This window comes from Vanacampus margaritifer, chromosome 4, assembly GCF_051991255.1.
Source record: "Vanacampus margaritifer isolate UIUO_Vmar chromosome 4, RoL_Vmar_1.0, whole genome shotgun sequence".
NCBI classification, from domain to species: domain Eukaryota; kingdom Metazoa; phylum Chordata; class Actinopteri; order Syngnathiformes; family Syngnathidae; genus Vanacampus; species Vanacampus margaritifer.
The window spans coordinates 23,358,255-23,380,108 of NC_135435.1; the positions used below are offsets into that span (position 1 = coordinate 23,358,255).

Here is a 21,854-nt window from a genome sequence, read left to right on the forward strand (position 1 = left end):
ACTTTTGCTAGTTCCTAAATTATATAAAATACACAAAGTACAAACCACAAAATTGTATAGTAAAATAATTTATTGAAGGAAAGCAAGTCATAGAAAGGTACTTTTTTGAGTTTTTGGAAAGTTTGGCAATAGTGTAAAAAAAAAAATGTTTTTATCAAAGTTAGTACTGCAAACATTATTTTACAATATAAAAGTAATAACAATGGCAGATATTCCTTGACGCTGATACTAACCAGCTTTGCTTTGGGGGGAAAACACACCCAAAAATAAAATTACATAACTAAATTGAAAAGATTTACTAAATTAACCAATTTTTAACTAAATCTAATTCAGGATTCTTGACATTGTTTTGTCATTGCACAACCTTTCAGCCGTGATCCCTTTTACAACAAACTGTTCTTTCAGTAACAGACCAAGTGATTCCCTACACGTCATCTGAGAACAAAAACTTGATAGAAAAAGAAATGTACAAACAAGAAACATAAGTTAAAAAAAATCTAATCATCTCCGCATGCAAATTGAATACTTAAGTCTTGCGTCAATTTATAGCTAGTAACAAAGTCTCTTGCCTTATAAACCTGAAACATGAAAAGAGTCAAATAAATAAATAAATAAAGTGCGCGCCCCCAGGAATCCCATAAACTCGAAATCCTCCTTGGCCTTGCGTACGCTAAATGGGCCATATGTCTGCTCTATGTGTGGTACACTGCATCGGGGTGGGGAACCTACAGCCATGTGTCATGTGATCAGGCACATCATGTGATCCTCAGAGGACTGAAATGACCCACCACTGCTCTACATAAATATACTTTACCATGATCTTATGTGCCGACACCAAATTCTAATGTGACCTTCGAGCAGCTAAGCCTTTAGGTGGAATGTTGAAGCACCTCCATGGTCCGTTCTGATTGGTCACGAGTAGATGGTGATGACCTCGCGCCCGCCGCCTCGCACTAGCAGCACTCGTTCCAAACCTTCGGTCAAAACCTCCAAAAACTCCATATCTGAAGTAGGAAAAAAAGTGAAGGGAACAACAGCAAAAATGCTCTACTGGCGTGTCTGTCGCCATGGCGGCAAAAGGATACAGTTCTCGTCTCCGCCTGTGTCACGTGGCGGTCCCGGCATGTTGAGGAGCACCAACCGAGCGTCGTGGGACCTGTTGACGATCACCTCGTTCAGCTTCACGGCCGTGTGCATGCGACGCACGTTGGACTGGTCCCTGGAGTTCAAAATGTGAATCATACATGTTAAAATACATTTTGTAATCAGAACAAATTGTTCCTTGACGTAACATAACAACTGGCTAAATAAAAAATAAAATTACAATAAATACAAATATACCGGTAATCAAAATTTGAACCAATTTTTTTTAATAGGTAGGGACATTTAACCAGAAAATTTATAAAATGACTCATACTTAACTAATTTGCTCCCCAAAACGTATAAATACGTTCTATTTTAAATGTGTCCCAAAGACGTATTGATACATTTTTTACTTTTCCTTCCTCTCAAATGCAGAGAATGGTTGAAGAAATTGTAATTATTACAAAAACAGCCGGTGGGAACAGGGCAAAAGAGATCAACCAGGGCCATGTTAAAAAAAAAAGAAGCTCATTTACACACAGTTTTGTCCTTTTTTTCCTGATGAAAGAAGAGACTCTAATCTTTCTTTTGGTAGGTTCCATGTTTTTATAGCAATAGAACACAATATTCTGTGGGCCTTGCAAAATCCGTCAAAATCCAGTAAAACAGCCGGGAGCGAAGGGGGTTGCTTCAGTGAAAATGGCTGGGAGTGAACATTCACTTCAACTTCTAACAAAGTTGTTGTCTATTGTACTTTGGGTTCATCGCAAATTGTTACTCACGGTTTGAGACTCATGAGCTCTCTGAAGTTTTCAGGCGCATTATTTTTATTCCTCCTCTCGTCCTCGCGCTTCTCCTTTGTCCACGTCATCTGAACATTCCCCGGCAAAGGACTGTCCAACGTGTCCTCCTCCTCATCAGAGTACAAACTTCCCATACGCACCAGTGAGTGTCTGTCCTTAACAAGTTGGGCCTGTGAGGAGAAAGGATGGACGTCAGAATTCCAAAACGTTCCCATCTTGACGACACGTGTGTGTGTGTGTGTGTGTGTGTGTGTGTGTGTGTGTGTGTGCGTTACCTCTCTCTTCCTCTCTGCCCCCGACAGTCTCATCTGCCTCAGCATCTGAGATCTCTGCTCCATCATCAGCGTACGCTCGTAAGTGTATGCCGAGATGTCGCTGTCGTGCTGAAATGCATAATAACTGCATACTTAATCAATGGAATCAATCAAAACAGATCATTATATAAATGTAAAAGCAGAACTAATGATACAGCTGTTATATATTGGCTCTCATTTGAATGTTCAAGTGTACATGATTGTGTATCCACTGTACAAAATTACTGTGGTTCTGCATTGGCACGTCTGGAAAAAAAAATCGTAAAATGTACATTTTTGAGCAGTAGATAACTATGACATTATAACCAACCAGACATCATCCCATTGTTTACAATATGAAGCTCATACTACCCAAGGGTTAACCGACTACCTACCTATCTACCAAACGACCACTCACCTACCAACCTAACCTTCTGCGTTCTGCCAACTGACCAACAAAACGTACTAACCAACCACCAACCTACCTCCCTACCCACCCAACTACCCACTTACGCAACCAAACACCCAACCTCCACAAACAAACAATCTGACCAGCTGACTGACCCACCAACCAACCACCTATTTAATTACCTTAAAACCCACCTTCCTACACAACCCTTCTGAACAACCAACTGAGTTGACTGACCCAAAAAACAACCACCTACCGAACCTGCCCTAACTAACCAACTACTGCTCTACACTAGCTATCCTAACTCCCCAACCACAAACCTACATGCCGAACTTACTCAATAAAACGACCAATCAAACTAAGCACTCACCTACCCCTCTAACCAAACTACTCAACTCCCTACCCACCAAACAACCAATCAAACTACTCATGTCACAAACATACTGACCACACACCCCTTATTTAACTACTTTAACACCCACCTACCAACCCAACACTTGTGACTAACCAACTTAGCTAACCGACCCGATAAATAAATAAACAAACACCCACCTACACCCCCAACTAACCACCTCCCTACATTGGCTAACTCCCTGACCACGTACTTAACGCCCAATTTACTGACTAAAAGGACCAACCGATCCAAGCACTCACCTATCCTACTAACCAACCTACTCAACTCCCTACCCATCTACCAACCAATCAAACTATTTATCTCAGAAACATACTGACCAGCTGACCACTAATTGATCCACTAACCAACACACCACTTATTTAACTACTTTAACATCAACCTACCAACCCAAAACTAGTGACTAACCAAATTAGCTAACCAACCCAAAAAAATAAATAAACACCCACCTACACCCCTAACTAACCAACCAACTACCTCCCTATCGTGAACATTGGCTAACTCCCTGACCACAAACCTACCCGCCCAACTTACTGACTAAAAGGATCAATCCAAGCACTCACCAATCCTACTAACCAACCTACTCAACTACCAGCCAACCAACCAAACTACTCATCTCACAAACTAACAGACTCAAAAGCTGACCGATCCACTAAACAACTGCAACTAACCAACCAACCACCTACTTAACAATCTTAACACCCGCTTACCAACCCAATCCTTCTGACTAAACCAACTTAGCAGACCAACTCGGGGGGAAAAAACACCCACCTACACCACTAACCAACCACCTTCATACCCACCAACCAACCAACCTACCAACCACTTTTAGGCTCTGCCTCTATTGTTACATAAAACTGTGAACTGTGTACCATAAACAAATCAAAATGTGTCAATCAAATCTGCCAATTATAAATAGCTATGTTAATTTGGTCGTTAATTTACGTCTTCCGTCTCTGCATGACATCATCTCTTACCATCTCCACCACTTCCACTTCAGCCTCTATCCTCAGCTGGTAGAGAAAAGTGGCCAGATCCTTCTTCATCTGAATGCTGTTGTCATCCATCTGGGCTACCGTGAAGATACGCATTCTGCACTTCCTCCACACCTAAGAAAAACAAAAGCGAGATTTTACTAACAAACCCTCATCCAAATAGCGTTTTTGATATGATTCGTCTTATTATACTTTATGCTGCTTGAGCAGGAAAGGCAGCAGCATGAGCATCCCCCCGTCATGGACGATCCACCACACGTCAACGCAGCCGTCAGCGAAGCGCTCGTGGTTGCTCGGGTAGAACGACACGTTTTTGGGCACCATTAGAGCCAGGTGGGCCGCGGTGGTGCACCGGACTGTGTCTGTGTCGAGATGAGAGCATGAAGGCCATTTAGGGCTTAATTGAATCATAGCGGCACAGGACATGAGGAGGCGTGGAGTCGTGATGTTCCAATATACATGTCAGGCGGCAATGATATGAGGATGTGAGGATGTTCACTCAATTCATAATTAAAAAGACAATTATAAAGTTTTTTGCTTGACTATTAAACGTCCACACAGCAGAGCACAGGACAGACATATAAAACTAGCAAACTGCGCTTCAATCGGGTTCACGCGGGTAACAGTCATCATCAAAAAAGGGATGTGATTTGACCAAAGTGAAATTATCTGAAAATTTAGCCGGGGGTCTGGGGGCCGCTAGGTCCAGGGCAGTGCCCTGGTGGGGGGACAAGGGGGGCGGAGCCCCCGGAGCTCGTGGGTTTTCCGTGTTTTTAAGTACTTTCAATGCACTCACATGACAAAGAAATAGACAAAACAACAGCATAAATTTTCAATGTATATTGAACTATCCCATATAAAATGGCAGTTTTAGTCAACTCAAAATCAGTCACATTCAAAAACATTGGACTGCCTTTGCTTTTAAAAACTATCACTGAGAATATCATCATATCTAACTAATGTGATTACTAAGTTAACACATAAATAATGTTGAAGAGTTCAAATTTCATGAACAAATAATTGTATCATGACCAAATGAAAAGTAACTCATATTAGAGCATACCACAAATGTCTTTGTTATAGCAGAATATGTTATCTGTCGGAGTCATGTGCATACACAATGAACTACTACTACTATTAAAAAAAAAAAAAAAAAAAATCTGATTTTTTTTTTTTGGGGGGGAGATAAAAAAAAAACGGAATTCCGCGAATTAGCGGAAAAATCACATCCCTGTCAAAATCATCAAAGTTCAAAATAAATCCTGGCTTACTGATAAAAGTCTTCCAAGCTCGAGGGTCCTCGCTTTGCCTCCAGCCGTACGGCCATCCCATCATCACCGTGTTGTGCTTCATGCCCCCGAGACCGCAGGACTGGATCAGGTGGACGATGCCCTCCCGCACCTTGGTGGCCACAACCACCTGGCAGAAACCCTTGACCCTCTCGATGTCCATCATGTTCTTGATGGTCTGGCGGGATAGATCAATCAATGCTCAAAGTTCTGAATATACACAATGCATGACTGTTAGGAAATGTCTTCCCTTACCTGTTCTGCTGCTTGTAGTTCCCCGTAGCTTTCCAAGAAATTCCCCTGGACGACAGATCCCACTATGGTAAGACCCTTCCCCGCCTTCAGCTGTGAGGCAAAGGTCAGCAGTCGGGGATATTTGATGTGGAGGTCCTCATCCAGCTTTGACAGAACCAACAGTTGAGGTCTGTTGGGCCAGTCCACCAGGGACATAATTACCGTTTCAAGATGATGTACCAGGATTACATAAAGAGATCTTACATAAATAATTTGAAGGAATTCTACCTCCAGTTCTTGGTGTGAGGGGGTCCGACCTCTAGCCTTAACAGGGCATAGCGTGCAGCACTAAGGGATAGTCCTCTGATGCCGTCTCCCCACTCCTTTTCTGCTCTGTTTGTGTTTTTACAAGTGGGAAAAGACAAAGCCTTGTAATGCGGTACGAGTAAAGAGAGTTAAACAGCATTCAAGCTATGAACATACCCCTGGTACTCTATGTACTTGTAGATCATCCCAGCAATGCCCATGGCCACAATTGCATAATACCAGGAAGAGATGAACATCAGGGCCAAGCACATGCTCATTCCGAGGAAGGATAGAGTCCTTTGTGGAGCATAATCAAGAATGCATTGCATTGTACTGGTACTCTTGTTTGCCAAACAACCATGCTCATTTCTTCAGATATACTGTTAGGCCCTGTTTACACGTAGCCGGGGGTTTTGCAAACGGGAGATATTTTTCATTCACACGTCCGCGGGGATTTTTTCATTAAAAGCTTCTTTACGTAGGTAGTCGCCCCATAAGTTGTCTGGTAGAAACAGCAAACATGGTTCAGTACTTTTTTTTTTTTTATTCCGCCAGGCAGGTTTTATTGTCATGATTGTTTGCAAGTTTACCGTTTCCAGACCTTTGTATCTGGAATGGATCGTATTTTCTTTCAGTGTGCCATTTCTGAATTTTGATTGGCTAGTGATGGTTTACATAAGGATTACAGTGGACACTCTAAATTGGAAAAATCCTGGTGTTTATGGAGAACCAAAACTGCCAAAATTAAAAAATAAATGACAAAATAAATAAATGAAAAATGAAAATAAAAACAGATATAAAAATATAATTTAAAAAAATTAAATACAAAAAAATAAAGATAAATGAAAAAAACAATATACATATATATATATATATATATATCCCTAAATAAAAAATAAAAAATAAATAAATAAAATAAAAGTAGAAATAAATACAAAAATTAATTAAATATCAATCAATCAATAAAAATAAATGACAAAATAAATAAATGAATAAAAGTGAAAATCCAAAGGCTTCCAAAAACTCTGGCCAAAGTGAAGATTTGCGTATTTCGCCGGATCCGCATTCGTGTGTGGAGTTTTAAGTCGTCGCTCTACACACGTCACCCAAACACATATACTGTACCTCAATTTGTTAAAATTGTAGAAAAAGCAAGCGCCGTGGATTCGCTTTTCCACCCAGGAGACCACGTTTGTATGTGTGTGTGTGTGTTTGGATGAGTGAGTGGCGGGTTAAAAACAATTAAAAAAGTGAAGCTTTTTAAAACTTTGTAATTATCCTCTTTGTTGTCCTCTATGCTCAGTTTATGATGTGCTCACTCTGATTCGACTGTTTACGAGCATTTTCTAAAGTATTTTTTAAGTTTTGTGTGCGACAGTCCGTGCTTGTGTGACGTATGGTGGAAGTGACGTCAAGAAACGAGCTCTATTTGGCTAACTACTGCCACCTAGAGGCTTGGCATGCATCTCATTGTGCGCACAATTTGGGGAAGTGACGTTGCCAGAAAGAAGCATACTCTGATTGGATAAGATTTGGGGAACTGTTGCCACCTTTAGGTCTGGCATTGTTATGAATGTACTTAAAAACGCATTAATGAGGTTAGCTGTGGATGTTTTCTTTTCTACAAACGTGCTGGTGTGGACACAATTTTTTTCTACGGGGAGGAGGGAAATATCCATTTTTAAAAAAATACCTTGCTACGTGTGTACATGGCCCTAGACTCTCTAGAAAAACCCAAATCAAGTTTTTCCCAAGTGGAATGAAATGAAAGTGTTAGGTTGTTCTCACCAGTGGTAATATCGGAACCTCGGCCTCCAGTTGGGGGTGCGCAACAATGTTTGCACGGCACAGGCCAGGTTAACAAAGAGATAGCACATCAGGAAAAACCTGTGAGGAAAATAAAACAAAAATGTCTGAATAGAATAAAAATTAAACAGCCAATAGATTGTGATCCAATCATAGAACTGAATGAGAAATTCTGCCTGCAATGGACTCACATTGCATTTATCACTGATACAGTCAATGTGGGGGTTTATTGATTGGCACTACACAAGCATACATCTGCAAGCCAACTTACATGGAAAGGATGGGAGCCACCATGTCCAATGAGGCAATCAAGATTCCAAGCTCAGCTATGAAGCCAGTCAGCAATAGGGCCCATGTTGGCTCACCATTGGTCTTCCCATGACCAAACACCTGAAATCAAGAAAAATCATCAGCAAAAGCAAAAATCATCAATACATTGTTTCTCTATTTCGTTCAAGGTTACGGTTTAGGGCAATCATTCCTAATCTTGTTGGAGTTTTTTTCTCGCAGGAGGCCGTTTCCTATGCGCATTCACCAAACCCTTCTATATTTTAAATAAAATGATTTTTGGTTGCTGTTGGTTTTTTTTTCAAATTGAAGACATAGCTATAGTGTACAGGTTAAGAACCACTGGTTTCAGGCTAGTTTTCTAATCTACAATGGGAAATGTCTCACTCTGAGGAAAGGGATGATATTGTCCTTAGCGATGGCCTGAAGAAGTCTGGGAGCTCCGGTGAGCGTTTGCAGACCTGCTCCCACCGTGGAGAAGAAGGAACCGATGACAATGACCCAAGGGGATGGCCAGGACAGAGTTCCCACCACCAAATTGCTCCGAACGGCGTCACCAAACCTGAAGATACAAACTGGGTGAGTTACACCAAAGAACAGAACTTCATCACTTCAGTGACAGTGTGCAATTGGATGCAAATGGACTAACTTGTCTCTTAGGACCACCCCTTCAACACAGGCCCCGAACAGGATAACAGAACTTAGATCTTAGGACAAGAAGTCAAGGAACTTACAATGACACCGGGTGAAATTACAACCGAAAGATTTCACCCCAAAAAAAAAGGATACAGACAAGAGTAGTGGTGGTGATAGCTAAAATGGTTCCAATGGGGATGGACCTCTGAGCATCCCGGAGATCTCCAGACCTGTTGGAGCCTGCCATGATGCCTTCAAAACACAAGGTCAACATAATTGTTCATCTTAATGTCAAACGTCTTTGTTTTGACAAACCGTTTACTGTTCCAGTCCGCTTGTGTTCTGTATTAGCATCATTAAGAGACTGGAGACTTGTCAGAGCGTACCCAGTTTATGACACTGTCTTCTTACCTGTGGCCGACGGGAAGAAGATGCCCACCAGCAACATGAAGGACGTGGTGATGTCTGCGGACACGTACATGCCAAAGTTCACCATGGGGCTGTGGGAGTCCACTGACGCAAGGCCGTCCTTCTCCAGTATCTCCCCTTTCCGTAGGTAGTCGCCCCATAAGTTGTCTGGTAGAAACAGCAAACATGGCTCAGTACTTTTCTTTTCTTTTTTTACTCCGCCAGGCAGGTTTTATTTTCATGATTGTTTGCAAGGTTACCGTTTCCAGACCTTTGTATCTGGAATGGATCATATTTTCTTTCAGTGTGCCATTTGTGAATTTTGATTGGCTAGTGATGGTTTACATAAGGATTACAGTGGACACTCTAAATTTGAAAAATCCTGGTGTTTATGGAGAACCAAAACTGCCAAAATTAAAAATAAATGACAAAATAAATAAATGAATAAAAATGAAAATAAAAACAGATATAAAAATATAATTAAAAAAATTAAATACAAAAAAATAAAGATAAATGAAAAAAACAACAACAATATACATATATATATATATATATATATATCCCTAAATAAAAAAATAAAAGTAGAAATAAATACAAAAATTAATTAAATATCAATCAATCAATAAAAATGCTCTACTCTCACATTTATTTATTTAATTTATGCTGCAAATGCTGTGTCAGGTCGAAATTTTGTTTTGTCTCTCAAAAGTCTCGCCGGCTTACAAGTCGTCCATTGCTGGAGCTCTACATGCAAGCCGGCGAGACTTCCTTGTTCGTCGACGCCGCTCACTCTAGGCAGTGCAGCAACAGCGGAGCCAAACCTAAGACACACACAGGACCGCCACCTCATTTGAATAACATTTTTGACCTGACAGAGCCGAGTGTTTTTACTCATTGATATTTAATTATATTTATATATTTATTTCGACATTTATTTTTAATTAAGTTTTTTATTTTTTTTATATATTTTTTTTACATTTATCTATTTATTTAGGGATATATGTATAGATATTTAGTTGTTTTTATTTCCATTTATATTTATACATGAATTATATTTTTTTATATTAATTTTTATTTTCACTTTTATTCATTTATTTATTTATTTTTTATTTTGGCAGTTCTGGTCCTCCATAGGGGTTGAACAAAATTGGAATTTGATCAATATTTGCGGGATTAATAATAACATAAAACTTCAGAATTCGATCTGCCATCATGCAAGACTTGAGAGAGAGATCCATTTTCAACACATTAGATAATCAATAATTTGTCAAAAATAAATTACAGAGCCACATAAGGACTGACCAATAGCATTAATTTTTAAAAAATATATATGAATTGACCTAATTTGAACATAGGAGGTTACTACTACTAGAACAACTCTACCTCTAAATATTCCACTAGCCAGTCCAGGAATGCCCTGGATCTCTGAGACGTTATTCTGCAGGAAGTAGTCATCGCACTGCTCACTGCTCATGTTCCCAGGAAGGCAGAACAAGTCCGACAGCTGACTGGGTGCTGTGATGTTGCCTGTCGTGATGGTCTTTGCACACACATCAAAACGATCTCTGACCAAGGTCCTGTTGCCAAGCATGCAGATCCTAATGCAATCATAGAAAACAGTGACATAAGGTAAGCAAAATATTTCAAACAGCTCTCACTCAGTCGGGTGCACAAACACGGCAACTTACGGGAACTCTGGTGGGTGCGAGGCAGACTTGATTGCGCCGGCATAGATGGAGACAATTGAGATAATGACGCAGGCGAGGAAGAGCGAGGCCAACTTGTTGACATATTTGACACCGACGAAAACCACCAGGGCCATGAGACTGAGGCAGATGGTGCCGTAGACGCGCATGTTGTTCAGCATCGCGCTGTCAGTGCCGTGGTGGTCTGCAGCATGAAAGATGGCGGCCTGAGGCACCAGATATTGCTAAGAAAGAAAGCAAATATACAAATTTATGACATTTTCCCATTTACATGATACTCATCGAAATACTAGACAAGTTTTGGCAGATATTTTACTGTTAAATTAAATGGAGATTTATTTTCAATTCATTGTGGTAATCTATTATTCATGTAAAAAAATTTATAATATTTGACCGCTTTAATTTTTACTTTATAAACACATTTTTACTTTGTAAAGACATATTAGTAACACTTTCAAAAGTAAAAATAAATAAATAAGTAGTATATTTTATTTCACAGTATTTAAAATATACAGCACTTTAAATTATTTAACTAATTTTGAATAATTTGCTATATTTTCATTTAAGTACCTAAAAAGTCCATTTAAATTATGACAGTATGAAGTAAAATAATAACAATAACAATAATTTAAGGTATTTTTTTCATATATGTAGTAATTGTAAATTGTTCTTCTTTTTTGGTGGGGGTCCCTATATTGAGTGTGTTTTTTTTTTTTTTTTATGACTTAATACCTGAGGCATGCTAGGTCAGTTTTGAACATTACATACAGAAAACATAATGTGATATTTTTCATATGACGTGTTATAAGTACTATATACAGTTATCATTTAACATCATTAAATGCCTTATATCGTATTAAAACTTTTAATAATATTAGAACACAAGTGAATTATGTTTATTATATTTATACAAATTTATTTTATTTCAAAATACACTTTGAATGATTGCATTCTTATTTATCTTTTATTATTATTTAAACTGCTAAAATAAATTATTGTATTTCTTCAAACATGGCCAGGGGCTTCTGCATGAATTTTTATAATAACAATTTTTTTTTTTTTTAAGTAAAAAATATAAATATATAATATATATAATGTGATTTTTCTTCACAGAGAGGCCTCCCCGCGTTTTTAACGCTATCTCACGTAACCAAACATAGTTCCTGTGCTGAAAACTGACCAAGAATATTTCGATGGCTCCAAGGATGTACATGGCGGAAGCAAAGGTGGTGCCCAGGTAGAAGCACAAGCCAACAGCTCCTCCAAATTCTGGACCCAGAGAGCGTGAGATCATGAAGTAGGCCCCGCCAGCTAGGAAAAGAAAACACACCGTTACAAACCAGATGCTCCAAAATGCAATCTTAGTTTTATGCCATTTTGTGAGTCGCACATTACCTGGAACAACACCATTTGTTGCGATGGCACTCATCGATATGGCCGTGAGCATGGTCTGCAAAATGGGAAGGGACAGTGCAGTTTAACCCGTGGGCAGTATTTTATTTTGAAATGGCTTGGTCAGAACCAACAAAAAGCCAAAAAATGGTCACAATAACGCCTAGGGGTTAAAAAAAAAAAAAAGTTGGCACGGATGTTGCGAGGGAACATCTGTGTGGCACGCTAACATCCGCCCATCAAATTGACGCTCGGGCACACCGTTTTCCAACTGACTGAGCGTAATCCCTCCTGAAATAATCAATATATTAATGGCGTGTCCTGGAAATACATACGACTACATTGCCGATTATGTAAGGTGGTAGTAATGGCAACACGCGTTGCAGAAATACATGAGAAGTCCTTAATATTATACCACTATTAGCTACACAAAACTTTGAATTAATACCTCTGTGGCAGTTTATATAGTATTACCATATAATAAAGACGCCATTTTTAACACAGCTATTCTATTGGACAGGTATACTGCACCTAATATGGTGGCTCATGGTTAGATTCTATTGCAGTATACGCAGTAGGCACAGGCCCATGATGACCCACATTGGTGGCGAAATCTATGCGGCATATTAGCCTAGTTTGTGTGTATATGCGTCTGCGGACTTACACACGTGCAGCACATGACAACAATCAGCAGAGACTGCATGATGCCGGCCACCCCGACGATCCACGTCAGCCGCAGGAAGAGGATGACCCCGAAAATGTTCTGCAGGCACGGCAAGTAGACGCCCATCAGAGTGCCCATGTTGGGGGACTGGGGAGGAGAGAGAGGGTGAGTGATTATTGAGCAATTCAGGAAACAGTGGTATTGATGATCATTATTGATTGGTGTACACTTTAAAGGTCACTGGAGAATGTTCCAGCTCTTGCGTGAACAGTGGACCCTATCCACACATCCATCCATTTTCTATACTGGAGCCAATCCCAGCTGTATTTTGGGAGACAGATCTGGAACAGATTAATCCCATTTGTAATTTATTGCATATTATTTTCTATGTGGGAAAAAATTAGGGCCTGACCGATTAATCGGCCACCGATTATAATCGGTCGATTATTGCCCTTCAAACATCTGCCAAAACAATTGGCCAATTGGGCAAAATGGCCGATTATTTTCCCCTTAAAACGTTACAATAGAAGAAAACCGAAGTTTCCAACGTTGTGAAAGTACCCTGAATGCACCATTTTGCTTGCGTAGCATTAGCAACTAGGAAGTGTGTAGCATATCTTATTCTGGTTATTCTGTTGTCCCCGAAGCGTCCTTTATGCTGTTTAATGACATGCCAGTTGGAGTTAACTGTAAAACTAAACACACGACAATAACAATAACATCCACTGTATATTTAAATACAAAACATACTTCATTTTTAAAACATCGCTAGCCTAGCGCTAATACTACAAGCGAAGGGAGGATCCTATTCAAATGCTAACAGGAAGTTAGCATTGACTTCGGGAGTATTTTTCCTTCAAATAACGAACATTCACACACAAATGCTGTGAGATAAAACTATGCCAAATCACAAATTCTTCCCAATGTGTGAAAAACAAGTTATTTTAATATAATTCAATTGTAACTGTCTTCTGTACTCACTTTAAGTGCATTATATAGATTTTTTTTTTTTAATAGGCTGATTAGTCGGTAATCAGTATTTTTTTCTGCCAAAGATCGTATCAACATCACCTCAAAAAATGCATAATAGTCGGGCCCTAGAATTTTTTTTTTTAGAAATCCATATAAATCAGTCTTAATTTGGATAATGTCAAAACCTTTGAGGGTCCAATGTATTAAAGCCAAGCATGCTGGACAATCTGTCAGCAAGTTTTCATACAACAAATCTTGGCCGGGAAAGTGGAGGATCATGTTATTGGGCATGGTTGCACCGTTGCACTGACCTTGGGAGTCTTTCTTCGCGAGGCCTCGGCGCTCTCCTCCTCCTCGTGCTCCTTCGCTCCCTGAGTGATGTTTGTGTAGCTGACCAAGCGGCTGAGCAGAGATGACACCTTGGGCCTGATGTCCAGCTCTTCCTGAATGAAGAAAGAGGAGAACGGAAACATAAAATCGGCTGAGGTGAGGATTTGCATTTGACAAAAGCACAAAATACCTCAAACAAGGCCAGGTTCCTATCGTAGAAGTCATTCTTTTTCTTCTCATCGGGACTGTTGAGAAACGGGCTGTCTTCTTTGTGATTGCCATGTCCTATAATTGAAAACAAAAATACATCTTAGATACTTGGTTGTCACGGTAAGGGTGAGGCGACTTCTAAGCATATCAAAATGTAATTGGCTGCTTGCAAAGTTGTGCAAAAAAAAAAAAAAAGTACCTCTTAAGTTAATTGCCCCAAATAATCTTTTTTTTGTCCTGTGAGCAATTATACGGAAGAGGAGGAAGGAGGGAGAAAGATGAAAGACACACTGCAAACATGGATGTCTTTTTGCTCTGTCGATTAAAGTCAATTGCCCAAAAAAAAAAACAATGGTGCCAGCAGGCAACATCAGTAGTCCATGAGTCTGTGCTAAAAAAAAAATAGCTCATGGGTGATGGGACACTGTGACTCACTAAGGAGAATTAAAACAGACCAAGAATTTGTCTTTTTTTTTTTTTTTGTCAGACATGCTTACTATGAGGCCATCTTGCCGTTAGATTAGCCCTCTCATTGATTAGATAGGTGACTTGAGATCGTTGTGTTGCTGTAACCTGTCCATATATATATATATATATATATATATATATATATATATATATAGTTGAAACCAGTTAACACCATTACACATGGTCCCATGGGCAAGGCCGAGTGGGTGGGTGGTCAAGACTAGTACAAAAGCAGAAACCATTTTGGACAGATTAGGCCTTCTTCCGCGTTAAGAGAAATTCAATAAATAGTTAAATAGTAGAGAATATGCAGTCTGGTTTATATTATTAGTATAGTGAGCATTAAAGAAAAAAAAGAGGCTCCCTCAGAATCTTCTCAATTAGTACTCGCTGTTCCTTTTCCTTTGACGTCATCCTCACAGAAATTTCAACATTTTTCTGCCTGCCCTTTGATCGCTGAAATTTGTGAGGATGAGGAATGGGATTTATGTTTCAAATGTAGTGATACAATATTGTATGGGTTAGATCCAATGCCAGAAGGTTCGAATTTTCTGGTATTTTAAGAAGTGTAAGGCCACAGGAGAAGGTTCCGAAGGGACACGCCTGATCATGTGTGTGAAGCATTTTCAGATAAAGTTGTGTTTTCAAAGAAATATTTGGGGCGGATCCAAACTGTTCTGATAAGCTAAAGTATTTGTTCGGATCTGTATCTGTTCAGGTAAGCTGTGTGCTCAGATACGCATTTGTTCGGATCCGTATCTGTTAAACAACACCAAAAACAGGGCATGTCAGACTTAAATCCAACTTTTTCAAAGAAATAATTGTGTGTACAATATAGCGTTTGTGGTTACAAATAACTATTTGTGCGCTGTGTATCTGCTCAGGTAAATTGTGTGCTCAAGTGTGTATTTGTTCGGGTCCGCACGGTGGTGATTTATTGATAAGACAAACTATATGTTGTGTGTGTGTTTTTTTTTTTTTTACTAAATAGGTTGAACTATTGGAAAAAGTGTGAGACTATTAAGACTTTTGGATGCCAGTAAGTATGAGGATTGAACTAATCTAAATTTGCATAGTGCTGTGGGGATATGAAACGAGGGTGGCATCAACAGGAGACTTTTCACTCATTCATTTCAACAGCAGGATATTCTGTAAGAACTTTGCTGGCATCAAACTGCGCCGATCGCTGTGATATGGTTTACACATGACGTTAAGCTGGACGACAACAGATTATTAGACAAAACAGAGCAGACAAGTTCTCGGGTGGTTGTTTATCGCAGGATGGTGCGTAGAATTTTTGAGCATTGTATGTTGAAGACATGATGGTATGACTCTTTGAACCTTTGTCAATAAAACATTAAAAAAAAAAAAGTCGATAAAGTAAATAAGATGTTTGTGGAAAGGGGAACAGAAAATGAAATTGACGACGATATCACTACAACTCATTCACTGCCATTGACGTCAAAAATTCATTTGAACTATTATTAGTAGTTTAACATTTTTTTTCCATTTTTGTTAACAAGAGTATGAAAACCTAGATTTTTTTTTGGGTACATTTCAAACAGATATAAAATTTGTGATTAATCGTGAGTTAACTGGTGAATTCATGAGATTAATTACGATTACAAATTTTAATCGCCTGATGACCCTAATTTTTAATAACCTTTTCTTTAGAAAAAAAAAACTTTAAATTTTTTAATAATGCTTTTTTTTTTTTTATTAAAAATTAGGGGTGTCGGGCGATTAAAATTTTTAAACGTAATTAATCGCATGACTTCACTAGTTAACTCAAGATTAATCACAAATTTAATATCTGTTCTAATACAAAAAAAATACATTCTAGGTTTTTATACTTTTGTTAACAAAAGTGGGAAAAAAATTTAAACTGGAAATAGTTCAAAATGAATTTTTGACGTCTATAGCCGTCAACGGCAGTGAATGAGTTAATGACCCAATGAAGACTCAAACCGTGTATGGGCCAAGTAAGGCGAGTATCTCTGAGCTGGGATTTATAGGATTTTTTGCATGCACAAACAGGGGATGGGATGAACTGACTTTTTAGGCCCGTTCAACAGGGGGAGATACAAAAGTTTAATTGACATCTAATACAAGTAACACAAAAGATGGCACCAAACCCAACTCTGCCTAAGCAAGTGAATTAACGCAAAATGACACCAGCAACTTATCTTGCACCAGATTTTTTTGTTTGTTTGTTTTTAAATAATCTCCTGAAGCATCAGAGGTCAATAATGAATATGTCCAGTCCTCACTCACCTGTGCTCAGTGGTGCAGTGTTGCTGCTGCTGGTGTCACTGAGGCTCAGCATAGTTATGGAGCGCTGTCGTACATGCTGCACTCGCATCGCCAACTACAATCCAGGACAGACGCTCAACCCTGGGGTCAACACCCACTGTGGGGCCTGATCCAAAACGTGGCGCATAAAGAAGTAGTGCTCACTCACTGCTCAGTGATGCAGCACAGAATCTTGTGTTGTCTTACGTGAATGGCGACTCGGTGAGGACGACAGATTAAGGACAGAACTAGCAAATGAATACATGTGATTTTTATCACCATCAAAATATGTGGAGATTTAAATAAAATAAAAAAATAGCACAACACTGTCATCTAGTGTCCGTTTGGGGTTAATACATTGGAGTGTAAGTGACAAATTAAAGTTGCAATATAGAACTTTTTTATCCCCAAAATAACTTTACAATAAGCTTTTTATTTGACCATTTATGACCAAAACATATTCTAATTAGTAGATTAACATTTTAGCTGTTCACAATGGCTACTTCTGCAAGCCAATAGTTTTCAGACTGGATTCGGGTTAGAATTTCCCGCGCCCTGTCTGCGGATGTGACGTAATGTGCGTGGTGTGTATGTATCTGTTCTAAATGAACAGTAAAAAAAATTATAGGTTTCCATACTCTTGTTAACAAAAGTGAAAAAAATGTGAAACTAATAGAAATAGTTCAAATGAATTTTTGACGTCTCTAGCCGTCAATGGCAGTGAATGAGTTAATTGAAAGAGGAGTAAGTTATCGCACTTCTTAGCAGCTTTGCAAAAACAAATTCAACATCAATAATAAGTTTCACGTTTTTAACCTGCAAACTGCATGTTGACAAACCACAAAGTTTCTGGGAAAATGTCCCATGGACAGACGAGACAAAACTGGAACGACTTTATGTTGGCAAACGTAAAAATAAAGCATACCCCAAAAACACGGAGGATTCTCTGTATCGTTCTGGGGCTGCTTTGCTACATCTGGCACAGGGTGTCTTGAATCTATAGAGTAATGAAATCAAGACTATTGAGGTATTCTAGAGAGAAGTTTGCTGCTCGGTGTCAGAATGTCTCAGTAGCAGAGCATGGGCAAAGCACAGCTACAAATAAATAAATAAATAAATGTAACTGTAATGTAAATGTGACCATTTAGTGATAGTCTGGAGCAGGGCTCGGTGATTTGCTAATGCAAAATTACAACTCACAATAATGTTTGGATATAACAGAACTGAAGAACAACAGCTTCAAATAATCTGATTTATAAGGAATGATGCTGTGCTTTTTAACACGGCTACAAACAACAACAACGTTAAATGTGTTGTTAAATGAATACTTGTGTCAGACAACACGCAGGCTATTTAAAACCACCTCACGAACAAAGCAAACTTTGCTGTCTTGTGTTTGTTTGCAGCAGGTGAAGAACTAAGTGTCAAGAAAGTGTTGATGATAACCCCGAAATGTCAGAAAAGTCACACTAACGTTTTCAGTGTGCGCTTTTACAAACAGATCAATTGCCGGCAGAAATAATTAGCTTGTCACATCCATTCCAGCGAAAAGTACGCAGCCGCGACATGATATTCAACTTCTTTCAAGATAATATTTGTGTTTTGCTTTGTGTACAAAATGAGATTTTCTCAATCGTCTAAACAACCATCGGCACCTTCATGGAAAAGCCTCTTATCTGCTAAACTTCTCCTATTATGATTAGCAGATTAGCTCACTATTTCCTATTTAATACCACTGCATAAATACTCCTTCCTATTATAGGACGACTTATTGCGAAATCTATACCAAAGAATCAGCTTTTTCTACGAAGGTAGCATATTGTCTGAAAGAGCGGTTTCCAGTCTAGTAGAAGCCCTGTTACGAAAATAATCACCAGGGGCATTTAAATAAACAAACACAGCACCCCAAATAGTGACCTGCCATAAATGAATGATGATGAAAAAAAAAAAAAAGATTGTTAAAAATTAGGGGCGTCAGGCGATGAAAAATTTTCATCGCATGACTTCACTAGTTAACTCACAATTAATCACAAATTGTATGTCTATTCTAAATGAAAAAAAAAATTCTACGTTTTCATACTCTTGTTAACAAAAGTGGAAACTAATGTTGAACTAATAGAAATAGTTCAAATGAATTTTTGACGTTTATAGCCGTCAATGGCAGTGAATGAGTTAATTACAAGACATCGTGAAAATTCCATTGCTAATCTTAAAAGTACTTTTATTACAAAGCAGACATTTTGAGGGTCCATCTGAATGATAAAAATAAAGCAGAGTTTCATTTTTTGTTTTCACATCTATTTACTACATTCCTTCTTTGCCATCACTGCCATCCTTCAATGCTGAAAACAGGAAAATGAAACAAAACATACGTGTCGTGCTAAACCTAAAGAGGTGGGAAAGCGTAGACAGAAGTTGCCGACCGTGGCGGTCTTTGATGGAGGTTTTCATGCATGCCAGATCCACCACGCCAGCATCTATCGAAATTCAAACACAATCTGGTTGTTGAATCGGTGGAGGCTGATGTCTGTGGATGTCACTCTGCTTCATCTTATCCTTCCTTCCTCTCCTCAGTCTTTCTCTTTCTCTTGAGGTCTCCCTAATGTGTTGGAATTTAGATGTTTTGGGGGTTGGTGAAAGATTATGGTTGGTAACCCGATGGGTAGTAGGTGATGTCTGATCGGTGCTGGATTTCACTTTCCTTTCTTTTCTTTGATCCTTCCTCGGGTCTCCTGACAACCTCACGACTCTAGCTGGATTCTGAATTATTCGGTTTAGGTGAACGGTATGGGATTTTTTTTAATAGGTTTTAGGTGAATTAATGAGTACACACTCACACACATACAAAATAAAAATTACAAAAAAATAAATAAAAAAAAGAAGAGAGAGCAATGATGATGACATGTAGAATCGGTAAAATGACCGAATGAACAATACTGAGCTCTCTCTCAAAAGAAAAAAAAAAGAAAAGTAAAAAGTTGCCGACCGTCACATCACGCAACTGCAAACTATCCGCCCAATGTGGTGAATATAAGGGCGTGCTCTTCTGGCGCTACCACAATGACAGCAGTGTTATGGCGTGGGGACGCTTCTGGGCCTAACAGAGCTGAGCTCATAGGCTGAGGATGACGTTCATGTGTGTCATTTGTGTAAAAGATCACCGTTCCCGTCATATACTGTCTATCAACCATCTACGATCCACCTGAGCTTACACCCGGAACTTCTTTCTGCAATGACCTAAAGTTGAAATAAAGAAAAGTGCAAACGTCAACCAAGAAGGTCCTCTGCCACATATTTTGCATTGATGGCATTGTTGTAGTACATCCATGACCTTATTATAGCATGCGCCTGTTCTCCCCATTCACCAGTCTCACTTCCTTTTTTCGACAGCATGTGGTCATCGTGGCAGCTGCCTGCAAACCGGGATGTCATTGCTCCGGGAAGCTCACTTGCAGAGCAAGAATTAGTTAAGAGGGTGGCAAAGTACTCTCGGACAAGTTTGATGGTTAAATCTGGAGATTGCTGTTTTCTGTTCGCCATCAAGACTTTCATGGAAAAAGTAAACAGAAGCCTTTTTTTAACTGCATTGGAATGTTGGATTTTGAGAGCAATCGAATAGCTTTTAAATGCCTTTGTACTTGTTCACTGTTGTGCTTTTTAAATGCGTTTTAAGATCTATTACAAGGAGAGTAAAGTCGGTAACAATGTGATCAAAACAAATCAGTGAAAGTTTCAGAACAAACAGAGGAAGTGTTCAATGAAATATGGTCAAACCTACCACCAGACTCATAAACATTTTTTCGGGTGAGTTTTAGCCTGTCACAGTGAGCATACTATTCCGTTTGCGAAGAGGGAAAGAAAGAAAGAAAGAATGGTAGTAGAGACAAAGTGGGGCCTTTGGTTCTGTCATATTCATTTCACAGACCGCACCCAAAGTGAGTCTTTTATTCCATAACATGTTTTTTTCCTCTTTGAGCCCATGTACAAATCCCACATAATCATACTCCTCTTTCCTTGCTGCGTTTCTTTGTTTTGGATCTTTCTCCAGTCTTTCTTGTGTGAACATGGTGGGAACACGTGAGTGACAAGCTGAGGCAGAAATGTGCTAAAGCTCATCTTGGTGAAAGCAAATCCTCCTTTGGCACAAAGACGAGAGCACCATCTTTTGTACCAGGCGCCTCTTGAGGCCTTTTTTTTTGGGGGGGGGGGGGGGCTATCAACCCTCCCACCCTCACAAGCGCACCCCCAATTGTGCAATTCTCACCCCTTTCCAACTGTCTCTTACCCTAGTTTTGAAACCTCTCTCGGGATTTGCAAACAGAAGGGAGCTTGCAAAACAAAACTGCTTTCTCTTGTCAAATCGCCATGGCAACCGCCCAACCAGCTGTTCCGAAGAGGGGCTCGCCCCGCTCAGCTTAGGATCGCCACTAATTCAAAACTTTTTGAAAAAGAAAAAAAAAAAAGTTTTGCGGCTTACCGTCAGAGCTGACAGTGTCTTGATTATCCGGTAGTGAACCGTCCCCGTGGTCCACCGCGTTGATCCCCTCCAGACTGTCATAGCCAGACTGTCCTCGATCCTTCACGGGTACCACCGTAAAATGAGGCATGTTTTCATCCCAAACTCCAGCTGGGCATAGCAGGCTAGCTTAGCTCCTCTTCCCACTAAGGGTAAACTACATTCCACCACCGTGCTCTCACTTCCTCCGGGCTGGGTACGCTTGCACTCCACGCCCACGGTACGCCCCCCCCCACCCCCTTCCCCCCCTCCTGCGAGAAAAGGGAGAGGCCTAGTGGAGTCCTGACTGGGAAAGACACTCATCCCAAGAAGGAGTGTCCCGAGTGGGTTGGGTTAAGTGAA

The 21,854-nt window shown here is 39.5% G+C and overlaps 1 protein-coding gene across 3 annotated transcripts; it reads right to left on the reverse strand.

Annotated features, from left to right (window-relative positions):
* Positions 1–52: 52 nt before the first annotated feature.
* Positions 53–21,732, reverse strand: slc12a4 (solute carrier family 12 member 4). 3 transcript variants are annotated; one of them, XM_077563947.1, is made up of 24 exons: positions 21,474–21,732; positions 14,217–14,311; positions 14,008–14,139; positions 12,725–12,871; positions 12,064–12,118; positions 11,849–11,979; positions 10,651–10,892; positions 10,346–10,560; positions 8,966–9,130; positions 8,708–8,806; positions 8,568–8,625; positions 8,306–8,480; positions 7,902–8,020; positions 7,613–7,711; positions 6,002–6,121; positions 5,807–5,911; positions 5,540–5,708; positions 5,267–5,462; positions 4,188–4,357; positions 3,978–4,109; positions 2,162–2,269; positions 1,866–2,056; positions 1,086–1,219; positions 53–1,004 (listed from the first exon to the last, which is right to left on the reverse strand). In XM_077563947.1, the coding sequence occupies exons 1-24, from the start codon at positions 21,601–21,603 to the stop codon at positions 913–915; spliced, it is 3,279 nt and encodes a 1,092-aa protein (XP_077420073.1). In that variant the 5' UTR covers positions 21,604–21,732; the 3' UTR covers positions 53–912. The 3 variants fall into 3 exon arrangements, with proteins under 3 accessions (XP_077420073.1, XP_077420071.1, XP_077420072.1); XM_077563945.1 differs by having other exon boundaries at positions 1,866–2,269; XM_077563946.1 differs by lacking the exon at positions 21,474–21,732 and adding an exon at positions 16,979–17,042 and having other exon boundaries at positions 1,866–2,269.
* Between the last annotated feature and the right edge of the window lie 122 nt (positions 21,733–21,854).